The 22,376-nt window shown below is 37.0% G+C and overlaps 2 protein-coding genes across 2 annotated transcripts in view; both read left to right on the forward strand.

The window, feature by feature from the left end:
- LOC145988345 (uncharacterized) overlaps positions 1 to 22,376 on the forward strand; it is a 688,454-nt gene that overhangs the window by 582,408 nt on the left and 83,670 nt on the right. The gene's annotated exons all lie outside the window — the stretch shown is intronic.
- LOC145988010 (uncharacterized) lies at positions 18,696 to 19,526 on the forward strand. Its single transcript, XM_083122847.1, has one exon. It carries the CDS (start codon positions 18,696 to 18,698, stop codon positions 19,524 to 19,526), a length of 831 nt encoding a protein of 276 aa, XP_082978973.1.

Raw genomic sequence — 22,376 nt, forward strand, 5'->3', positions numbered from 1 at the left:
CTGCCAACGTGGTGATTGATGGAGAAAGATGAACTGAGAGGGAGGGAGGGAGGGAGGAGGATGGTACTTCCAATCTCATTTTCTGAGAGCAGCATTAGCGGCAGAGGAAGTAAGGAAAAAGAAGTCCTGGTCCTCCAGCAAGGGAAATCCAGGTGTTCTCAAGGTCTCTCCTGGATAAAAAAAATCTATTTCCATACTCAATCTCATCTCGAAAAGGAGGTCGGAGAATAATGATGACTTCTCGTTGCAGTAGGAACATTGGACGTGTAAATGCTCTCCTAACGAAAAATTATAATTTCATTCAGTCCAGAAATCTTTCCTTGAAGATCAGCGTTTCGTTCTATATGCACGGAGAGCTCTCTCAACCGTATACCACAGACTGAGGAAAAGAGACTGTGTCGTCTTGAAAGTACTACTTCACAATGTGAATTAGATAATAGTCATGAATTTTAAATCTGGTTAGTGTCACAACATATTATATTCTTAATATCATTCATCTTTGATCAACATACAACTGTCAGATATGTGTACCCAGAAACTTTTTCCAACCCACAAGCAACCAGATATTGCGTGACTTGTAACCAAGGGGTCCCGGGTTCGATACCATGTGGAAGCACATAACACAGGGGTTCGGATCCCACTTTAAACTGTAGACCCAGTCCGGATTAGACTTTCTGTGCCTAAATTGGACATAAAACAACAAAAACCAGACATTTCGTATGCCCACTGGCGTACGCAGGATATTTTTCGGGAGAGGCTGGAATTGTTTAAGTAGATACTTTCTGTGGCGCAAACTTTTAAGGGCCGTGGGGAAGTAGCACACCTAATAATTTATCCTGTTATCTCTGTTACTATTATTATTGTTATATTATATTTGTTATTATGTATTTGCGTATTGAAATCAGTAAATAACAGATTGAAAATAGCGATTATGATGCATTCATATCATAATACGTGGAAAGGAGAATTTGAGATATTTCATAACTTAGAACCCAATGCTTTTTAGTGCTTTTACTTGAAAATGTTGATTTTTTTAAATTTCGGAGATGGCTGTAGCTCCTTCAGCCCCTCTCAGAGTACGCCAGTGGGTATACCACTGCGTAATTCTGTTATTATCAGGTAGATCAAACCCAGACTGGCCCAGGAAACTACGTAGAACTGTGATCACAGACGTGTTTTATATAATACTGTACAACACAGAGCATTTTGTTGTTTGTCACTATTTTGCACAAACAGTTCGCATGCGCGCGTTGGGTATTTTTAATGAAGTGAATCTTCTGCAATAGTGTTTGTTACAGGTCTTTCCGCACGCTGGTCACCTAGAACGAAAGGGAAGAAATAAACATACACCATGCGTCTTGATATTCATGATAGCAGAGCAACAGACTTTGTCTGCATTGAGTTGCTGCATAAAAAAAATAGAACACGATCTATACTCTGTCCCCGGAATCTCTGGAGCAACTCGCGCATAACGGCAGATCGAAGCAGTAAAGGCTGGTAGCTGCAGTCGATTTCCCCCTCCATGCAATCCCATTCCCTTTCACGTGCTCATTGGTGGAGCCGTCTCGCGTCACTACTTGCGCAGAGACTTGTTTTCGTTTGCTTGCTCCAGAGAAACCCGCGACAGAGTTTACCAGCAAATCCTGTTGACTATTAAGATAGTGAAATCTCTTTATAGAATCAGTTAGTGAAACCTAGTTCCAGTATTCGTTCTAGATAATCTACCACTTTAATCTTAGGTAGAGAATTTAGATTGAACACGATTAGAATTACAATATTTTTCTCATTGGTCCCTAATACCAGCTTTCATGCTGAAGAAAGAGAAATCACTTATCCTGAAATTTGACAGCAAAGTTCAAGATCCATTTATGCATAGACAAGAAAAAATGGGCCTAGAGCATAGTCCAAATTGGGGGACCGAACTAATGAAATGTGTCAGTATCAGGAATCGAACTCAGCACCCTTGATAAATGATGACCTCTAATGCACTGACTGTAACTTTGAAGGAATGAGAAAATTATCCACGTACTACCATGGATATATTTTTTTGTGTAGTTCTTAGCGTTTGCTAGTTGTGTGTTATGCATTTTATGCAATCTTTCTCAAGCAAGACTCATTCTCAGAGAAACAATCATCCATTCACTTGTAAATCCACTTCCTCGACAATAACTCCTACCTAGCTCGACCACCACTTTTCAAATGAATGCAACAATTCTTTCACCTTAGCATCCAGAGAAGACACCCTAGTTGAAAACAGAGTTGTCAAATTCAGTCCCCCCCCCCTTTACAAATGTTCAAGTTAATAATTTAAGTGCTGTAAAAGTATTTTTCACAACATTACCTATATTGCAAAAACTAACTGTTACAGTTACAGTAACTTTAGAAGTAACCAGTTACAATTAGGATTACTCAAGAAACTAATTAATTACGGCGTGTAACTATATATATACAAAAAGAATGATTCGTCAGTAACTTTACCTTCGAAATACCGTAATTATCAAAAGAAATAGAGAGAGAAAGACATAGACATGACATAAGCGAAATGAAAAACATTCTCTTATCTCAGGTTGCATTATCCACCGAAACACATTGAACAAACAAAAATGGAATGCAATAAATGAAAAAAAGTTTCTATTTTCAACACAGCAGAGACATCTTCCAACGAGAAAAGCGCTGAAATTTATCGGGAAGCCAGACCACTATGTACATGGAATAGAGAACTTCAGACTCGAAAGTTACTAAATTGGAGTAGATATAATTCTGAAAGAAGCTTTCTGTGCTAGAATGGAACAAATAAAACTGCTGGCATTGTTATTGGTGTATGGAAAAACTCTCTCTTGCTTTTCATCCTTTTTTTTAGAGAGAGCTTCCCTTTTACGGAAGAAAAGTTCTAGGCAAGAAATGAGACAAATAAGTTTCAAGATAGAAATTAGATAGTTCTCGGTAGATGGTAGACAAAATTGAACCTCCAGTGATTTCAACGAAGTGTACAGGGTGTTCCAAAAGGTACATTTCAAATTTAATGTCATATAACGAGACTTGTAATTCACTTAGAGAAACAAAGTAAGTTTTATGTGATGCACCAACTCAAAAAGTTTTGTTATCTTAGGTAATGAATAACTTCCTTGTTTTTCCAGGTGGCAGGAGCAACATAATTTAAGAAATGGAGTCTACACAGGAAAAGGCGCAGTGTGTGGCTTGGTTTATTGAAACCAAGTCAGACACCCAAGTCCAGAAAAATTTCAGAACGCGATACGGGAAACCACCACCCTCTCGGTCATCCATAAGAAAATGTTACAGCAACTTCATGCAGACAGGCAGTGTGAATTTGAAGCAACATGTAGGCAGGCCAAGAACAATTGAAGAAGATACGGAAAGAATTCGACAGGCTTTCCACCGTTCACCGCAGAAGTCTATTCGGAAGGCATCACAGGAGCTGCAAATCCCTCGCACGATAGTACACAGGGTACTCCAAAAGCGCCTTCAGTTGGGTATCTGGCTTGATTTCAATAAACCATGCCAAACACTGCGCCTTTCTGTGCAGACTCCATTTCTCAAATTACGTTGCTCCTGATACCTGGAAAGACAAGGAAATTATTCATTACCTAACAGAACAAAACTTTTTGAGTTGGTGCATCACTTTGTTTCTCTAAGTGAATTACAAGTCTCTTTATATGACATTGAAGTTGTAAAGTACCTTTTGGGATACTCTGTATATATCATTAAGCACAGGAAATGAACTTAAATAACAAAATATTCAAGCACATGAAAGTAAGCAGCAAGAAAAAATAGTTGTGAAAGTGTAGAAAATTGCAAAACAGTAACCACTGAATAAAAAGCTATTTATGTTTTTAAATATATTATTTCAGCATTAGGACACAAATATAGTAACATCATGAATTGCTTTTCTTAAGTGACTGACGAACATCATATTTTCCTCGATAAATAGGCAAGCAGCCCTAAAAGCTATGTTGATGACTGTAATGAAGCTTCCTGCTCACACGATAAATAGGCAAGCAGCTAGGATAGCTCGGTCGATGACGACCAGACAATGCTTCAGGTTTCAGTAGGTTGTTATGCAATTATTCTTACATAATTCTACCTAAAGATGGATGAGTTTTATGAGAAAACTATCACAGAATATAAACATCTTTTCTCACGATGTGAAACCAATACCCAGGCGTTTTTAATTTGTCTGTTTGATTCTTATTGACTTTCTTAATTGATTTTTGTTATTTAGTGCCACTTTTCTTTCACTTTTGGCCGATCGCAGTGAGGGTGAGTGATGTTATGATGAAATTTGTGAAGGGACCCTCACAAAGAACAGCCATGCTAAGGCCGGATTCGAACCCGGGACCCCTGGCGTCGTAGCACTGTGGAAACCACTCCGCCACTGATTTTACTGACTTTCTATTTATGGTAGTGTATGCCTCCTTGATGGCGTAATGGTAACGTCGTCTCCTTATAATCAAGGGGTCCCGGGTTCGATACCTAGTGGAACACATGGCACAGTGGTTCATATCCCACTTTAAACTGTAGGTGCAGTCCTGCAGTAGCCTTTCTGTGCATAAAGTGGACTTAAAACAACAATACAGCGTTTTATGGTATTTTATGATGCTGTTCCACCCCTTGACGTATTCGCGACCATTCAACGTAGACCTTTCTCCGGTTGCCACGACTTAATTGGTTCAGTATTTAGGGTTACCTTTGTGTAAAATTTTGCTCATGTTACATGGATGAAAATATGAAAATTAATACGAGTAGGTACGATACCTGTACTAACCGTTCAAATACAGCGAAGAATGGCGATAATTACACGGTGTACTTTCGCTTCGTTAACAAGCAAGAGCCCAAATTAACACGCTAAAGCAGCTGTGTGTGAATAACGAATACTAATTCTGAAAACAGGGAAGTAGAACTGTATTTTTGCTTCTTAAGGCTCTCATTCGTTACAAGCCTTAGTTTCATTAAACGCGAGCCATTCAATTATATCTCAGTACCAATCAAGAGAGTGCCTTACGTGTTGTAGCCTCTCTCCCAACGTTTGCAGATCGTCAACATGGACAGAGAGCGATAAATAGCAAGTCGCTTTGAATTAAGACGGTAGGGTATGAGGAGCGAACGTTTCCGCATTGTGACTGTAAGCTGGTTTAAGTAGAGAAGAGCTCTTAGGATCTTAAGTGGGACGTGGGGTTTGGTTAGGTTACGGGAAGTAGCTACGTGATTATTAGATGGAAATATGGTATCTATCATACGCGTCGCAAGAGGACAACAGACTCTTGGTTCCATTTCCTGGGTAGAATTAATCCACCCAAGAACGAGCTGGGGGAGAAAAATGTAAAGATCATCTAGTAGCAGCGAGTGCCGTAAGAGGCGCTGTTGTTCCTGACAAGTCATCGTTCATTTTAACGTAGTTGTTTGTGTCGGCTGAGTTTATAAAGCTTGACAAATGAAGTGCTCTTTTAGCTGTTCCTTTCCTGCGCGGTTATTCTTAATGTTACTCCCGTCTGTGTTTGTGGGTGCGTAAAAGCGAAGCTGAAAGTGCAGAGTGTTCGTATCGTTTAGAGAATATTGTTTTCAAAGTACTATTGTCATTTAGTGCAGTGGTTCTCAACCTCCGTGAGCCTACGGGCCGGTAATTTTTTTTTTAAAGTCGATGCCCCGATCCTAACAATTTTACTCGTAAATAACTTTCTAATTTTTTTAAAATTTTATGCGTTAATTAATTACCCAGCATCTCCACCACGTATCATACCCTTCGGTATGTGGGATCGAACTGGGTTGATGTAGCTCACTGATCATTCATCCTTGGTTATGGGGCAACTCGCTCTTCATGGTAAGCTTAATGGTATGGTTCGAGAGGTACTAACTACACACAAATGTATGGCAAAATGTAACACAGTCACATTCAATGCCTTAAAAAATGAACCGAATGTGAATTTAGACTGCAGAAAATCATACACTATTGATGAGCAACAGGGATTGTGAATTTCACAGGAAAAGTAGCATTAGCGTGAGGCCTTGAAACGAATACTAGGCCTATATGTCATTAAGTATTTGGCAGAGCATGATATTGCATTACGGTGCCTGGGGCATAAAATATTCGCGGGACGTACTATATATATTTCAATTTTTCTTCCTTAGTCTGAAGTACAGGTGTCCTACAAAATCATAATGTAAACACTATTACATTTTCATTTAGTTTTCATTCTGATGTACGTCGTTACCAGGTGGAGGCACATGGCACAGTCGTTCGGATCCCACTTTAAACTGTAGGTTCAGCACCGATTAGCCTCCCTGGGCATAAAGTGTTATTGGATATGATTAAATATTGCTACTTTTAATAGCACTTTGATACGCACCCACTTATTGTATCATTTTAAGTGTTTAATATGTTAAATATCTATGATGACATAATTTGTTTTGTTCAATCGGGTAGTTTGTTATGGTTATGGACTAACCTTAAAACATTTGATGTGGTTGTTAGGAGAGAGATATCAGGCCTCCCGCACTGGTGCAAAAATCCGAATAAGGATAATTTCGGAATTCATTTGTTCGTGCATGAATTAACCAGCTACCAGTCGGCACCACCATCGATGCTAAATCCTAATTTTCTCATTAAAAATTTAGTTTATGTATCTATTAATCAATGATGATCACTTGTACGTGATTTTGTATTTTATTAAATGCCTTTCCCGTCTTAAACATGTATAAGAAAAATCGTATTTTTAAAGTCACTACTTCTACATGACGTAATCTGTGACGTAACATCGTTCCATATGATCTGTGGTGATGGATGTACGCTAAGTCGCTAGCTATATTAAGACGGATGTAGAAAAACAAAAACAATGGCTTATTGTGCAGCTTTTTATTGTAACAACTGTCACAAGAGGAATCCAGAGCTGTCTTTTTTTCGTGTTCCATCAAATCCTGAAAGGTTAGTTATTTATGAATTCTGCTCGCTCTTTCTGTAAAAATCATTTCCATAAAGTTAGTTTCCACGGAGAATAATTCCTAGCATGTCTTCGTATTCTGTATTTTGCTTCATTTAAGTAAAAGGCCATGTGTTAAGAAAAACGTCTAAAAGGGTAAAGGTTCGATTTTGTAACTTAATGCTATTTATAAGTCACACAGGAGGATAGGAAGCCAACGAGAATAGTGGGAATGACTTGAAGTTCAGAAAAGCTCATTTGTGCATGTTGTAAAAGTTGCAAGTTATCGCGCTCCTATTCGCTACTGCATGAAGTTTATTTCTTCTAGCATATAAAACTCTGTCAACATGTACAGGAGATGAAAAAATGTGTGTAAATATTAAAGCGATGAAACCAAAGGTAACGGTTCCTTAGCAGGAATACTAATTATCGTAGAATTTTAGCAATCATTGTCACACGAAATTTGAACCTTCCTTAAAGTAATTAGCACTCTTTCGATTTTTTAAAAAATAATTTATTTATGTTCAAAAAAACAACTTAAAAATTACCTTACGCAGGCTTGCGTGCATGTATTTTCCTTTGACAAGCGACTGTAAGTATCGTAGACTAGTGGGAATGAATGTAGAAGTAAATCGGATCCTTTGTAGAAAGAATTTAGGGAATTTATTTATGATACTAAGAGAACCAAACCTGGCCTGCCTAACCTAACTACGAAAGCATACATTGAACCAAATCATAAATAATTGCTAAAGCTCCGCAGTATGAACCAAATCATAAATAATTGCTAAAGCTCCGCAGTATGTGTTAACAGAAGTAATTCGAAATCGAACCATGTTAAATTTGCATTCGTAACATGATGAAATTACAATAAAACAAAAAAAATGTGGGCCAAACTTGGCATACTTAAAACGTACAGATTGGTACATCCCTAAGCACATAGAAACATCAAACCACTCAAACTTACTCACATAAGGATGAAGTGTGATGTAAATAAAGTTCTGCAAAGAAAACAAAGTAACTAATCGGAAAACTTCAATATGTACTTATAGAGATGAGAATACAATTAATGTACAAAATTCATGTGTGGCATGAAATATTGGAATTTCACAATCAGTACCTTGTTCCCTGATTGAGGTATGAAGTAGCCATGAATGTAAATGCACACCAGATGATATTGTTTCCCTTTGTGCATTAATTTCAATTAAGTGTCTTTACACACACATTCAAATTTGAAATAGACATGCAATTCATATTTACAAGTCAAAAGTAATCACTAATTTTGGAAACTAAATGAATCTAACCAACCTACATGTGCAGTATATGAGAGTTTCCCTCTATTTTACCAACATTTACATATGTGTTACTGTAAAGAACAATCCTTTCTCACTGGTGCCACAGGAGGAAGATTTTGTGTTTGAAATCTCATTTTAATCTATGTGCTTTAGTCACTTGAATTATTGTAATAATTATGGATGTTACTCGTATTATTGATAATAATATATTTTGTTGATTGGATCATCTAATTATTCCTGTAGTTAATATTAGTGCTGTAATAGCTCCTGTTGCTGGTCATGGGCTTTGATCTACTAGATGGTATTGGTGATTTTCATTTGTTGACATATTTTCTGGCCTGGTATATTATTCAGAAATATGTTGAGTCATAACATTTTTCTTGAAAGCACTCCCAGGAGTAGATTCCATGATCCATTCAATGACAAAATTGCATTGTTAGCCAGTTGTAGGTTAGGCAGCAAGCTTCAGTGAATCTTTCTAAAAAATAATGTGGTAAAACTTTGCTTCATATGTTAGCAAGTTTAGTTCAATATCTATAATATTTTTTTTATTTGCATTGCCACACACTGTATGGTAACGATGAGAAATAATGTGAATAGTGATTAAAAATAAATCAATTGAATGTTGACAAGCACATAAGATTTTCCGCAATAGTTCAAGGAGCTATCACAGAATGGACCCTTATACATTTGACACCACTCTTGTACTTTATTCAACAGATACAGATAGTGATCTAATGCATATTCATTTCAGCAACTTTTCTTTGTGATGACAAGCTTTGACCTTAGCTCACAAACAGCTCTAGCACCATGGAATTTATCTTTTTTGAGTGACATAAAATGCAGAGTGCTTTGTCTTGCATAGTTATGTGTTTCTAAAATAATTTATCATCTTTTATTTTTATCGTAGAGCTGAGATATGGTTGGAAAAAATATGGAGAAAGGACTTGAGGCACAAAGCATACCAAAATTACAGAGTTTGTGGAGAACATTTTTCGGACAAGATGTTTATGAATTGTAATAGAAATAAGTTAGTGCATGAAGCATACCCAGATGTAGAACCAAGTAAGTATATTACATTTCGTATGGAATAACATTGTCATCAGTTATGGCTCATGCATAAGAAATGGTATTTTCTATTTTCTGCATTAAAAAAAAATATGTATGCTTTAGAGATGAATTTTGCTTAAAGTACATAACACCTAACAACACAATACATTTCTTGAGTATGTTAGAAACAAATGTATTTAATGTTTCACTAAATATTCCAAGCAGGGTGGATAAAAAAAATGATAAATCAGATTTTATTTTTGGTAAAAAAAAACACACTTAGAATTGATTGTATAGTTTTTGCATCATATATATAGAGATTTTTTGTTATAGAAAAGTTTTTCAGCTGAACAGTCCTGTAAAATATTTGAACAGTTTGGTTAAAGGAAATAAAATGCACACATTTTTCTGTTTGAGACTGTACATATGTGAACCTACTATGGAAATGTTTGTTGAGGGTGTTAATGATAAAAAAAAATGCTATTTTTGCCTATAAAAATTACTGTATTTTAAATCAAGAGAAATGTAAGTGTGATTACAGTTTACATATTACATTTCCTATCGTATGAGCTTCACACCATCAACACAATTAAATTGTTACAAAGTTAATGTACTTTCACCAAAAGTGATTTAAATGAGTGATTTGTTTCTAAAAAAGTCACCTGATTTAAATTGAGATTCAAATCAGTCCACATTGATTCCAAGTATTCCCATCAACTAATGAGGTACATCACAATTGAAGGGATACAATTGATTGAACAGAATTGATATTATTTTGAAGTGACAGTGGCTTTGTTCCTTTTAGTTTACAGTAAATGTTGTTGTTGTCAGGAACTTTATTTCTTATGCCCTTCATGTTACTTAACTCTACTTCCTTTTCCTGAAATGAGGGTTACATTTGTTTCATTATTATAGGAAATAATCACAAATGGGATATTTTATTATGTTTCACAGTAGCGTAATTTTCAAATAACACTGACATCATGAAAGAAAGTGAGGTTATATTCTGGACAGAGTTTACTCACTTCTGAATTAGTATGGACATTCCAAAAGTATTTATATAACTACAGCTTAACTCTCTCATGCCTCAATACTATTTCATGTAAGATTCATGTGTACAAAAGAGCTTGTCTAAGGAACAATTGAAGGCATATCACATGTTCAGTTTTGGAAGTGGCATGCACATGGAATCATGTTGGTATTGTTACAGAATATATATAAGTTTTGTATTTTTCATCAGTAAGTAAACAGCTGAAACTTTCCATTGACAAAATATGAATCATTGTCATAATAGATGTGTATATTTTTATATAAATTACCCAATTACAGGCAAGGAAAAACTACCATCAACATTGCTTCTGCACTTCAGACCAGAGGTTGGTGAACCAAGTGGCAGTAACAGGGAAACCAACACACAACTCATGGGGTCAGAATTGAAGGAAACTGAAGCAACAGTTGATAGTGAAAAGAGTGCAAGTGATTGTCCAGTTGCAAGTGAGGAAATGGATATAGTAGCTTCACCCTGTGCAATGGAAATAACTGCAGTTGACCCATGTTCGACTCCTAAAAGGCCAACTGCAGTTGACCCATGTTCGACTCCTAAAAGGCCAACTGCAGTTGACCCATGTTCGACTCCTAAAAGGCCAACTACTTCTGGCAGAAGCAAGCCTACTCCTCGTACACAAGCAAGACTAAACAACATGAGAAGTACCATGTCAAAGCTGCGTTCCCAGTTGTTTAGAGCAAGAAAGAAAGTTAGGAAGGTATCGGAACATCTTGTCCGAATTGAATATGAAAGGACTGTTGAAGGTATGTTGAAGAAATGTGCTGCACATCTTCCATATCACATCTTGAATTTTTTTGAGATCCAGGTGAAGCAAACGCAGAGGAAGAAAGGTGGACGTAGGTGGCCATCATGGATGAAAGAATTTGCCACAAATTTATATTTTTCAGGACCTCGTTCCTATAGACTTATTCAAAAGTACTTCTGCCTACCATCTGAAGCAACACTTAGAAGATGGATGAAGTCTATTCCAATAGGACCAGGAATAAATGACAGAATTTTAAAAGTTATTGGGCAGCATATGAAAGCCATGCCAGAGAAAGATCATGTGTGCTCTCTGGTAGTTGATGAAATGAGTATTAAACAAGGACTACATTATGACATGAGAAATGATACAGTAATTGGATTCGAGGACCTTGGAGAATTTACACGGACGGAAGGAAGGTTGGCAAGTCAGGCTCTAGCATTCATGTTGAAAGGAATCTCAAGGAGATGGAAGCAGCCCCTAGGGTATTTTTGCAGTTCAGGACCGACACCTCCAATAGCAATTGCAAGGATTGTGGAAAAACTCATTATTCAGTTGCAGGAAGTGGGTGTTGTGGTTAAAGCATTTGTATGTGATTTGGGACCAAACAATCAAGCAGCTCGGAGGATCCTTGGGGCAACAGCTGAGAGACCTTTGTTTGAAATAAATGGTAACACCATTCACTGCATATATGATCCTCCACACTTACTGAAGGCAGACGCGTTTCAAATGTTCAATAAAAGAATCAAGTGGACACTGGTGAAATTCGTGATTCCGTCCGTTCAATGGTCAAGAAAAACACATCAATGCACATATTATAATCAAAACAAACGCTCATAATACACTGCAAAAGAAAAACTGTACAGAGATCTTGTTTATATATATTTATGTTTTTTATCCATTTTCATTTTGGAAAATATTTAGTACATTTTTTATGAGCAATCACAATTTATTTCATGTTTTTAAGATTTGTTAAACTTTGTTGTTATTGTTTTACCTTTAGAATTTGTTTTTATAAAATTATATTCTTATGTACAGTGCTCAATACAATTGTTGCATATTGTGATGTTTACAGAAATGATGTTGATATGTAGGTCTTGATGGAAATAGGATATACCAGGAATCGAGGCAGAAAGCAAACATGTCTATTTGAAGGCAAAGGTAAAGTGTTCTACGTAAAACAAGATGAAGAAGAGTATACAGTAGCATTCTTACAAAATGACCCAGAACAACAAAGGTGCACAATGAGTGTTAGCTATCACAAAGGCGTTCTCTGATTCAGTAGTTTCTGTTTTTTAGGATCCTATCTGGGTATGCGGCATTTCTGCATGATGTGGCATATTTTTCACCATGTCCAATGTAACCTAAGGAGTATGGTTCCATGGTGATATGTGTATTTAAGAGTGCCATGCATTTTCAATGCAGTTGAGGTTGTGCTTCTGCAGTAACTGGGTAATGATATGGGTGTGGTGGCGGGGGGGGGGATATCATTCACCAGCATGCAATGTTCACCATGGGCCACAGTAATATGACTCAAAATGAGTTCGAGGATGCAGTCTCGATTCCTTTAACTTGCCATATGACACTGGATTGGCATAAGGAGTGTTCGCTGGCCATACATTATTCCACCTAAGCTCTTTGCTGCTGATGCTAATGACGTTATGTAGCAAACTGTGGGTGCAAGCATTCTCTGGGGTGCCTCCACACATGAAACTTTATTGTAGGCATGGTGGAAAGCAATAGAGGTTTCATCTGTAAACAATGGACATTGCTGCCTTGTACAATTCCGATGCTACAGCGTCCATGTGACCTGAGCAACCCTATGATTCCTATGAATACTTGGTGTTGCTAAAGATCTCTTGGCTTGTAAAGAACCTTTGTGGAGTCGATTGTGAGCCATTTGTTGAGCAACAGTTACTTCAGATGCATTTTGGATCTCTTAGTGCAGCTGTGGTACAGTAACAGTCACGTTCTGTCAAACCATCAACCTAGGTATCAATCCTTTTGAACCGTTGTCTTGCATTTTAGCCTTTGTCGAGGATGAGCCACCACAGTGCATGTCTTATGGTACTTTTTCCAGATCCTGGAGACGTCACTCTACTTCATATTCACAACATCGATCCGCTGCATGCCTCTTTCAAGAAATGTGACATTTCACAATCCATTAGTAGATGAAATGTTTGGTTGGTCCATTTAGCACTTAAATACATTCGTACTGTAACTACCAAGCTTTCTATGCTGCCTCAGTTTCAGTTTTCCACTTTGCCTTGCATTAGCATTGCACATTATCAGTGGGAATGTGACCATTTTGGACATGTAATTGCACACAAATATTCCTTCATTGTGGGGTTTCTTGGAAACTTCACATGAATATTGTCGCATATCGTCTAGCAGAAATGTGTATATGTATCACTTTTTCACAATATGCAACAATTTCCTTAGTACTGTATTTTTATAATGTTACATAACATCTTCTGTGTATGTATTATCCATACTCAGCATCTTTTAGAAAATTATAGTACATTTTTATGAACAATCACATTTTATTTGATGATTTATGATTTGTTTTTTTAAATACATAATATATAAGAAATTTAAAACATGAAATACTCAGTTGTTATATGGGTACTACTTTCATTTACTGTATTTTATTCGCTATTTTAGCTTCTTATTGTCTTACTTTTGGAATATATTTCAATACTTTTTTTACATGTAAAAACTTTTCAAATTTTGAAGAAAATTAATATTTGCAGCTGTAAGTTACTTTCAGATTATTTAAAATTTACTTTTATACTTTTACTTGCCTATTAAGCTCTTCTAATTTAAGTCTGTAGGACCTTGAAGAGATTAACATACCTTATGCAAAATATATTAATTACTAGTGATTCAATAAATATATATATACCTGAATAACAATGTGTTTGTTTATTTTCCCTTACATTTGTTATTAGCAATAGAATATAATGTTTTACATTTCCACAGTATAAGTACTAAATCATTAGGAGTAATGTACTGACTCTGAAACTGTTCTCTTCTTCTGGAGTATTTCAACATGTAAATTCATTCTTGGTGAAGTATAACATGTCACCATAGTGAGTGTCCGACCAAGAAACCTATCAGTATGACTATCAATGGTTTGTCTAATGGAATTTCATTAACAATATTATGATAATATTCAATACAGTGGAAATTAATTGATGTAGGATTTTAAGGATTCCTTATAGTCTTTTACTCTATATTCCATATGTTTAATGCTAACAATATAATTTATATATGTAATTGGAAGTAAGATGCTTGAAATAAATTTTGGGACTTGTAGGCATAATGACTATATTGGGCCATTCAATGTATGTGAGGAAGAATCCTCTTATCTAATATCCTTACTTGAGTTTGAACTGTTCTTTTAGGTCTACTTTATGCACAGAAAGGCTAATTGGGTTGAACCTACCGTTTAAAGTGGGATCCAAAACACTATGGGTCTCCACCGGGTATCGAACCCATACCTGAGTTAAAAAATGGGTGTGAAGAGCCCCTTTAGAAAGGTTGAAAGTGAAATGTTATAAAGACTTGCAAAGGACATACACAAAACTATGAACTTCCTCAGAGACAGTATAAGAGCCCCGCTCTTCTCAAAAAGGTAATGACATTTATTAAAGTGCTGTCATTATCTCCCAATCTGGTCAATAATTGGTAAGATCAAAAGTTTGAGGAAAGTATAATCTACTCATTAGGTAGGAATAAGCCAATCACTTAACATTTAGACATGACACATTGGATGGTCTAGCCCTTGCAGCAAATCATCATGAGTGAGACACCTATGTTCGATGCGAAGCCAAGTTAAATTTACTTCTTGATGGAAGAGATGGTATGAGAAACATCATGCACCAATGATCGACCTGATAGTGTGAAGCTTGAAAGAATTATTATTTATTAATTATTTATGTTCACTTTCTTTTAGACTGATTAGAAACATGTGTGACATTATTTAGAAGCTGATAATGAGAAGCAGGGATTTTGTCAATATGGCATCCACTATGGGTGAAACGTTGCTGTTCATTGGTTTATTTCCAAGTGACATATGTCACATGTCACTTTGGTGTGAAATCTCTCTAAATTGCAAAAAATACTGTTGGTTTCTTTGTCATCAGCTGAAAATTTGCACATTTGTTTTGTTTTTTAATTAACTTTAAAATTCATGTGGAATATTTATTCTGAATGCATGGATTGTATCATCTTCAATACTGTATTAAGTATATGAATATATAAAAATACATATCTGTGCAGGATAAGATCTTTCAGTGGTGTATTTATAATTCCATTGTGTGTGTGTTTAGGAGTGGGGGCTGGGAGTGTGCTTATCTAGCTTGATCGTACATACTCCATGACTGCTTTGTTTTGTATTCTAAGACATTCATATTTCGAGTCCAGATTTTTGTGTAACTATAAAATATGTAATGCCATATGATGAAATTGTAGTCAATATATAGAGTGGTTCCAGTAAGTAACTTCGAACAAAACTCGCTTGTATGACACATCCTACTCCCATTCTAGATTAAAAATTAGGGATGTTTGACAAATACTAAAATGAATAAGCATGCAGTGATAAGTTAATAATATATCTTACAAACATCCACACGTTTTTAGAAATGGGTTGAAATTATTCTCATGCAAACCAGAAAAGTGAAATTTCATACAACTTCGATTGATTGATTGATTTGGTGTTTTAAGTCAACTTTATTCACAGTAAGGCCAATCGGGACTGCACCTACAGTTTAAAGTGGGATCCGAACTGCTATGCGTCTCCATATAGGTACAACTTCGAGATGAGGTGGTTGCTATAGAGGCATTCTAGGTTAACTTGTGTAAGGTGTGACCTTTTCTTACTCTATTTTCCCATAACTATTCATTATCATCATCATAATAGTTTTTACAGAGAAATAGACTGATAGAATTAAAACAATTACAATTTTATTCCAGAAGTTATTCTCTTTGATAACTTCCCCAATGAGCTGTGTCACTCATAGCTATTATTTTATTCTATTCTCTCATGGCAGATGGCACTGAACTAGTTTCTATGTTGTATTTTCCAAAATATTATTTCATTATTTCATCTACAGAACACTGCATGTAAGTTGTGATAGAAATTAACTGTAGTGTAAAATATTTACTTTCATCTACAGCATAACATAACCCATGGTTCTACAGAATAGTTTCTCAACCTATAGGGTGCGACCCACTCCTGGGCCCTGAGGGGACATTTGGTGGGTCGGGAAGTTGGGCTCGAAACTTTGTTAACTGGGTCTTAAAAACCTATTACCTTAAATTACTTAGATATATTGTTTTAACAATTTAAATTCAGGCCGTGTTGTTGTAAAAGAGCAAATATATGATTATAGACTAGGTGCACACCCTACAAAGTAATTCCGCTGGTTCCCATCTTATGGGTACCACGAAGTGTAATATCCTTCAAGTTGGGTCCCCGACTGTAAAAGGTTGAGATCCACTGCTGTACAGCCCTGGAAGGGCCTTGGCCTATCAACTGACTGCCAGTCTACCTCCCACAACCCTACCTAGAGGTGTGGAGATCTTCAACCAGTAATGGGGTGACGTGGGTTCAGCACATCAAACCCTCAGCTGTTATAAGAGATTTCCCAAACTGGGTTACGCTACTCACTTGTAGGTCCCCAATTTTCTTAGGATGGTGGTTAAGTTTGGAACACAAGTACTGACTATATGTATATATATATATCTTTTTTTCCAGTATATTTCATACCTGCAAGCCACCAGCCGATTTGTAATGGTTTCATTAGATGAATAGCGCTAATGTTCCATCAGTAGTTTTTAATATACGTTTTATGATTTATCCTTATTTCCTGCGACAAAACCTTCGAATCCTGTCTTTTGTTTCCCTGGCATTTTCAGCATCAAATCTCCCCCCTCTCAGGGTACTCCACTGATATCAATTGTAGAGAAAGTGGATGCATTTGTCTTTCGTTTTATGAGGCCATAGACAGATGAATGGAATTTTCTACGTTGGTAAATCAGAAGTGTCTACATCTTGCGATTGAATATGGTAGGCCTACACAAGGGAGAAAATTACAATGACGGCACCAGAAACAGTTGCTGATATTAAGTGTTCTGTATCCTGCAGATTGCCACCCACGTTAAACTGTGCAACAATTGTTATGAAGAGAAAGATACAATTTGGGAAATGTTGCAGCATGGCTCGAGCGCCCTTTAGAACACTTTTGGTAGCGCAATGATGCGCTCACCCCACCCTTCCATTCCTGCTTTTAATTTCTGCTAATAATTCGGACATATCTCGTAAGGTCGTAGTATTCATTTTATTTAAGTGCATAATAATGTTCTACAAGGATAAATACCATTGTTCAGTTAATGCAGGGGTCCTGGCTTCGAATCCCTGTTGGAGCTTTCTTTGTGTCATCAATTTTTCATAGCATCGTCGCGATTAGCCTAAAATTGGAAAAATGCGACGCTAAATAAACAACGACGAGGGAGGGGTAAAACGCATTGATCTACGAACAAAGTAATCGCCGTAGAATTTACACAAGATAAAAACGCGATTTGCCCAAAATGTCAGAAAAGCAACGCATAATAGGGAGAATACGAAATAAAAATACTTATTACCACAGATAATACACGGACCATTTTTCATGCACAACGGAATGATTTATGTGCTGGAATTTCAGGAACTTGAAATTATTTTCCTATGTTGTGCTTCTGGGCTACTAATTCTGTATATCTCGTAACTTAGATGTAGAAATCATTCAAACGTAACATTCATTAACTGAACAATGGTATTTATCCTTGTAGAACATTTTTATGCACTTAAATAAAATAATTAATACGAACTTACGAGATATGTCCCGAATTATTAGCAGAAAATAAAAGCAGGAATGGAAGGGTGGGGTGAGCGCATCATTGCGCTGAGACGCATTCAACTGTCACTGCCAAGAGTAAGATATGATTGGCGGAGAGGTTGCTATGACAACGCTTTACGTTTCGAAACAGCCGTAGGGTGGCTCCACATGTCCGGTTTGGTATACGCACAGATTACAAAGGAGAGATAGAAAGTAAGCGATCTTATTAATCTGTGGAGATATTATAAATTTTGGCGGATAATGGAAGTGATTTTGGAAATGTGAATGTGTTAATTTGTGTAGTGAAGAAGTATTATGATCTTAATGCAATTTTGTTTGTAATAAGGAGTTTAATTGTGAGTGCAAGTGTAATATATTAACATTAACTGACATCTAAATATATTTTTGGTGTGCCAGAGTTAGTAAGGTTTACGTAAACATATCCTTATCTGATTTCCCACTACCTGAGGGCTTCAAAGTAGGCTGATAAGTCTCATGATCGCCGTGGAGGAATAAACGTAAGTTGATCCATTGAGAATAATCCGGGGAACGTAACAAATTTTGTGTGGTTAGGATGCTTGTCTTAAATAAAATAAAAAATACACATATTTCAAATTCAGAAACATTGTATGTGTAAAAAGTACTAAATAAGTATATATTGGAACAACCATATCATATTTCATTCTATAAGCAAGCAAACAGTAGCCTATATGTTAAGTATTTTCACGCAGGATGAACGAACTTGAGACAGCAGTTATGGCGACTGCCTGGAACGATATCCTTGGCCGTCTCAACAGTACGAGCATTAGCCTCCAAGATCCTACAGTCAGAATGAATACGGCAACTGGCTTGATGGCATCACTGGTCGAGACGGTTCAGTTTGCACGTGATAGATTTGACCTGTATGAGCAGATGGCGACCGAAAACGTTCAACATGGCGAATACAAAGATGAGCAGCGTCGAGAACTAAAGCGAATGCCTGATGAAGGAGCTGCAAACGAAGCAGATCTCAGCCAGAGGGAAACGTTCAAAACTCAGACGTATCTGGTCATGATCGACAGTCTGTTAGCTGAACTGGAAAAGCGGATGAAGGCATATGACGATATTTGTAAAACATTCGGATTTCTCTCGGAACTAACGTCATTGAGCATTGAGCAGATCGAGGACAAAGTAAAGAATCTCGTTTCCTCGTATCCAGATGACTCGGAAGACACACTGGCGGCTGAGCTGCTAGTGTTTGCTGCATTTATGCGCACTCAGAAACCGGTGACTGTGAACGAATCAGCAGAGCTTACCATGTGCAGGCTTCTGTCATCGTTGAATCTTTCTCAGACATTTCCAAACGTCGAGATTGCGTTGCGCATCTATCTGCCCAATGCTTCCGGCGAACGGAGCTTCTCAAAGTTGGGAATAGTCAAAGGAGAGCTGCGGTCTTCAATGGGGCAGGAAAGGCTAAGCATGCTGGCGCCTATGAGCATTGAGCATGAGCTGCTTCGTAGTCTTGACTTCACTGACACGATCGAAGAATTCGCGCTTGCTAAGACTCGAAAAACAGCAATATAAGTAAGCAGCACTAGCGCACATCTCATAATCATTTCACGGTACATTATCATAATCACAAAAATAATAATTAAAGAAATAAAGAAAAACATTAAAATAATAGATATATATTAATCACAGTATGTAATTGCATCAGACCCAATATGCGCTGCAGCATCAGGCCCAATTTCGTCTTAATGCAGACCTGAAGATCTGCGATGAAAGGTTATGATCGTGACTATACAGTCACGGACACTTCTGGGTACAAAGAGTCTGTTTTGCGACTCGCTCTAACACGTTCTCGCCCAAATCGTCCTCCTGTCTCTCTCTCCCTAATCCTTGTAACTGACCCCTCGATTCACTGACCACTGACCCCGTCCTCCCAGACATTTATTCTAATCGAATTTACTCAATAATGCCGACTTATTTACCTGTAGTCTCTTCCTTGATTTCGATTGTTTACACCTGTTTACAACGATGGCGATCAAGGAAGCTCGGCAATGTCTGATAAGACATTCCTTAGATGTTTCTAGATATTTAATGACTGGAAAGTGATAGCTAAACGCCTAGTATTTGGAGTTCTTTGTACGTAATATTTTCAATGATTCTACAGATCGTTACGATGTACACTTGAAAATTAATATAAATAAATAAATTATGGCATAACCATAGACAGCATTATTTCGATTACGTCTAGGTTTGTTGACAAACTTAAGATTTGGTCACCGATACTGTCGCGGTGATGGAAAGCATTTTCTGTTATCGCAGTGGAAACCCGAACGAAAGGCCATCTTCCCATGTGGTTGCCAGCTCGGGCTGCAAGTCGCAAACTTCAGGAGAAACCTCTATGTTAGAAATAATTTCTGTGTTAGAAATAATACCATAGTTAGAAGCTACTATCTTTAAAATATAATAGTTAAATTTACATTTTAGAGTACTATATACCTTTACATATATTACATATATTGCTTTTTTTTAAATTGTTTGATTTGGGGTATGATGGGCAAATTTAGAATTTTCGGTAGTACTGTCAGCTAGAGCGCAATTGGTAGTGTTTTTCACCTCGAAGTAGCTAGGATACAGTGCTTGGCTTTGAGGAAATTTGTTTTGATTCCGGTGCGTTAACCACTTACATAGTACAGGGTGTTCGAATTTAAACGCCCTAATGACAACTGTCTGTAACTCCACATGTATTTCATGAGAAATGATAAATAACATCAATGAACATACATAGTCATAAAGTTTATGTGAGCAAAGTAGTAATTAGTACATTTAATACATTTCTACATACGGCACACGACTCGCACAGACGATGTCCAGTGTATTCAGCCAAAGCGACAACCAAGGAATAGCTTCGTGAAAGGATTACAGTTGCCATTGGGACAGTTACACCACACATACTACATGCAACCTGGCGGGAAATCGAGTATCGGTTGTACATTCTCCGTGTGACTCGTGGGGCGCATGTAGAAATGTACTAAACATATACTAAATGTACTAATTACTACCTTGCTCACAGAAACTTTATGACCATGTATATTCATTGATGTATAATTCATCATTTCTCATCATTGGCGGTTATTCCATGCAATGAAGGAAATGAGTCATTCCCTTACAAAGTAGAAGTATTAACTGTGTTTATGGTCAATTTATTTTTACAGTTTCATTCAAACTCTTCTTATACAGTCGTATATCTACTTCTAAGGGCTGTTGTAAATACCGCGATACGTGTGTCCTCGACGTGGTGCTACTATATAGGTAACCAACAGACGACCATCAGTGTCCGTGTCGCTCAACCTCGTCAATGGGAAAGGGAGCAATCGGCATTCTTCGTAGATCTTCGGCTCTGTTTTCGGCATAAGGAACGCATGACCGCTACTCATTCCAGCCTCACAGTTTCTTTGCAATATTTTTTTTTCTTCATTTTGTGTTGTCACTTATCCCAGTAAATTTCATGTGTGTTTTTTCTGGGATTTGTATGAAAAACATAGGTTTAAAAATCATACAAAAGTCAAACAGTTGACCAAATCAGCGCGATTCAATTGACTCGAAGGGAATGAATCCACAGAACTCATTCCAGGGTTTGCGGCAGCTAGCTAATGGTGCGGGGAGAGAGTAGGTGGGTGCTGGAAACACTCTTCGTCCAGAGTTTGAGATCAAGAAGTTTTGAAGAGGAGAGAGGGGTTATTTATATGTTTGATTTAGGTTCTACCAGGTGTAATAAAGAAAATAATGTGTTCGACATTTTAATCCAGACCAATGTGGAACAATAGGTGGTTGCAGAAGAGCATTAAAACTCTATTGGCTTTAGGTCCCATTTCAAATTAGTTCTGCTCCTAAGCCTACTTCATGCGTAGACAAGCTAATTGGGTCTGGACCTACAGTTTAAAGTGGGATCCGAACTTCTATGTGACTCCACCAGGTATCGAACTATGTATCCCTTCATTACAAAGCAACAACGTTACCACTCCACCATCCGGGAGGACTTATTTTCAAATGAAAAGGGTGTGTGAAGGACTTCAGGTTTCGATGTTGATAAAAAGAACGCAAAAAAGGTTTTCCTGAAAACACTTTCTATTCTTTGAAATTGAGTTATGGTCAATATTTGATATGGCTTGTCACAGAAGTGAAATAAGTGTCGCTTATTCCTCAGATTAAGATATCTCAATGGGAGTACAAAAATCTTTGTTTTACTTCAAGAAAAGCTTTTTGGAATTATTCAAGTTAAGTTCGTTGGTTTAAACAATCCCCGTGTCTAGTGCTAGTGCTGAACGATCTTTTTCATGATTTCACCGAAGTCACAGTTATTGTAGAAATACCCAAATACAGTAATTGAGAAGAAGCTGCTAAAACTGAAGTGAAAATGCAGAAGAT

This window comes from Lepisma saccharinum, chromosome 5, assembly GCF_977018435.1.
Source record: "Lepisma saccharinum chromosome 5, izLepSacc3.1, whole genome shotgun sequence".
Classification (NCBI taxonomy): Eukaryota; Metazoa; Arthropoda; class Insecta; order Zygentoma; family Lepismatidae; genus Lepisma; species Lepisma saccharinum.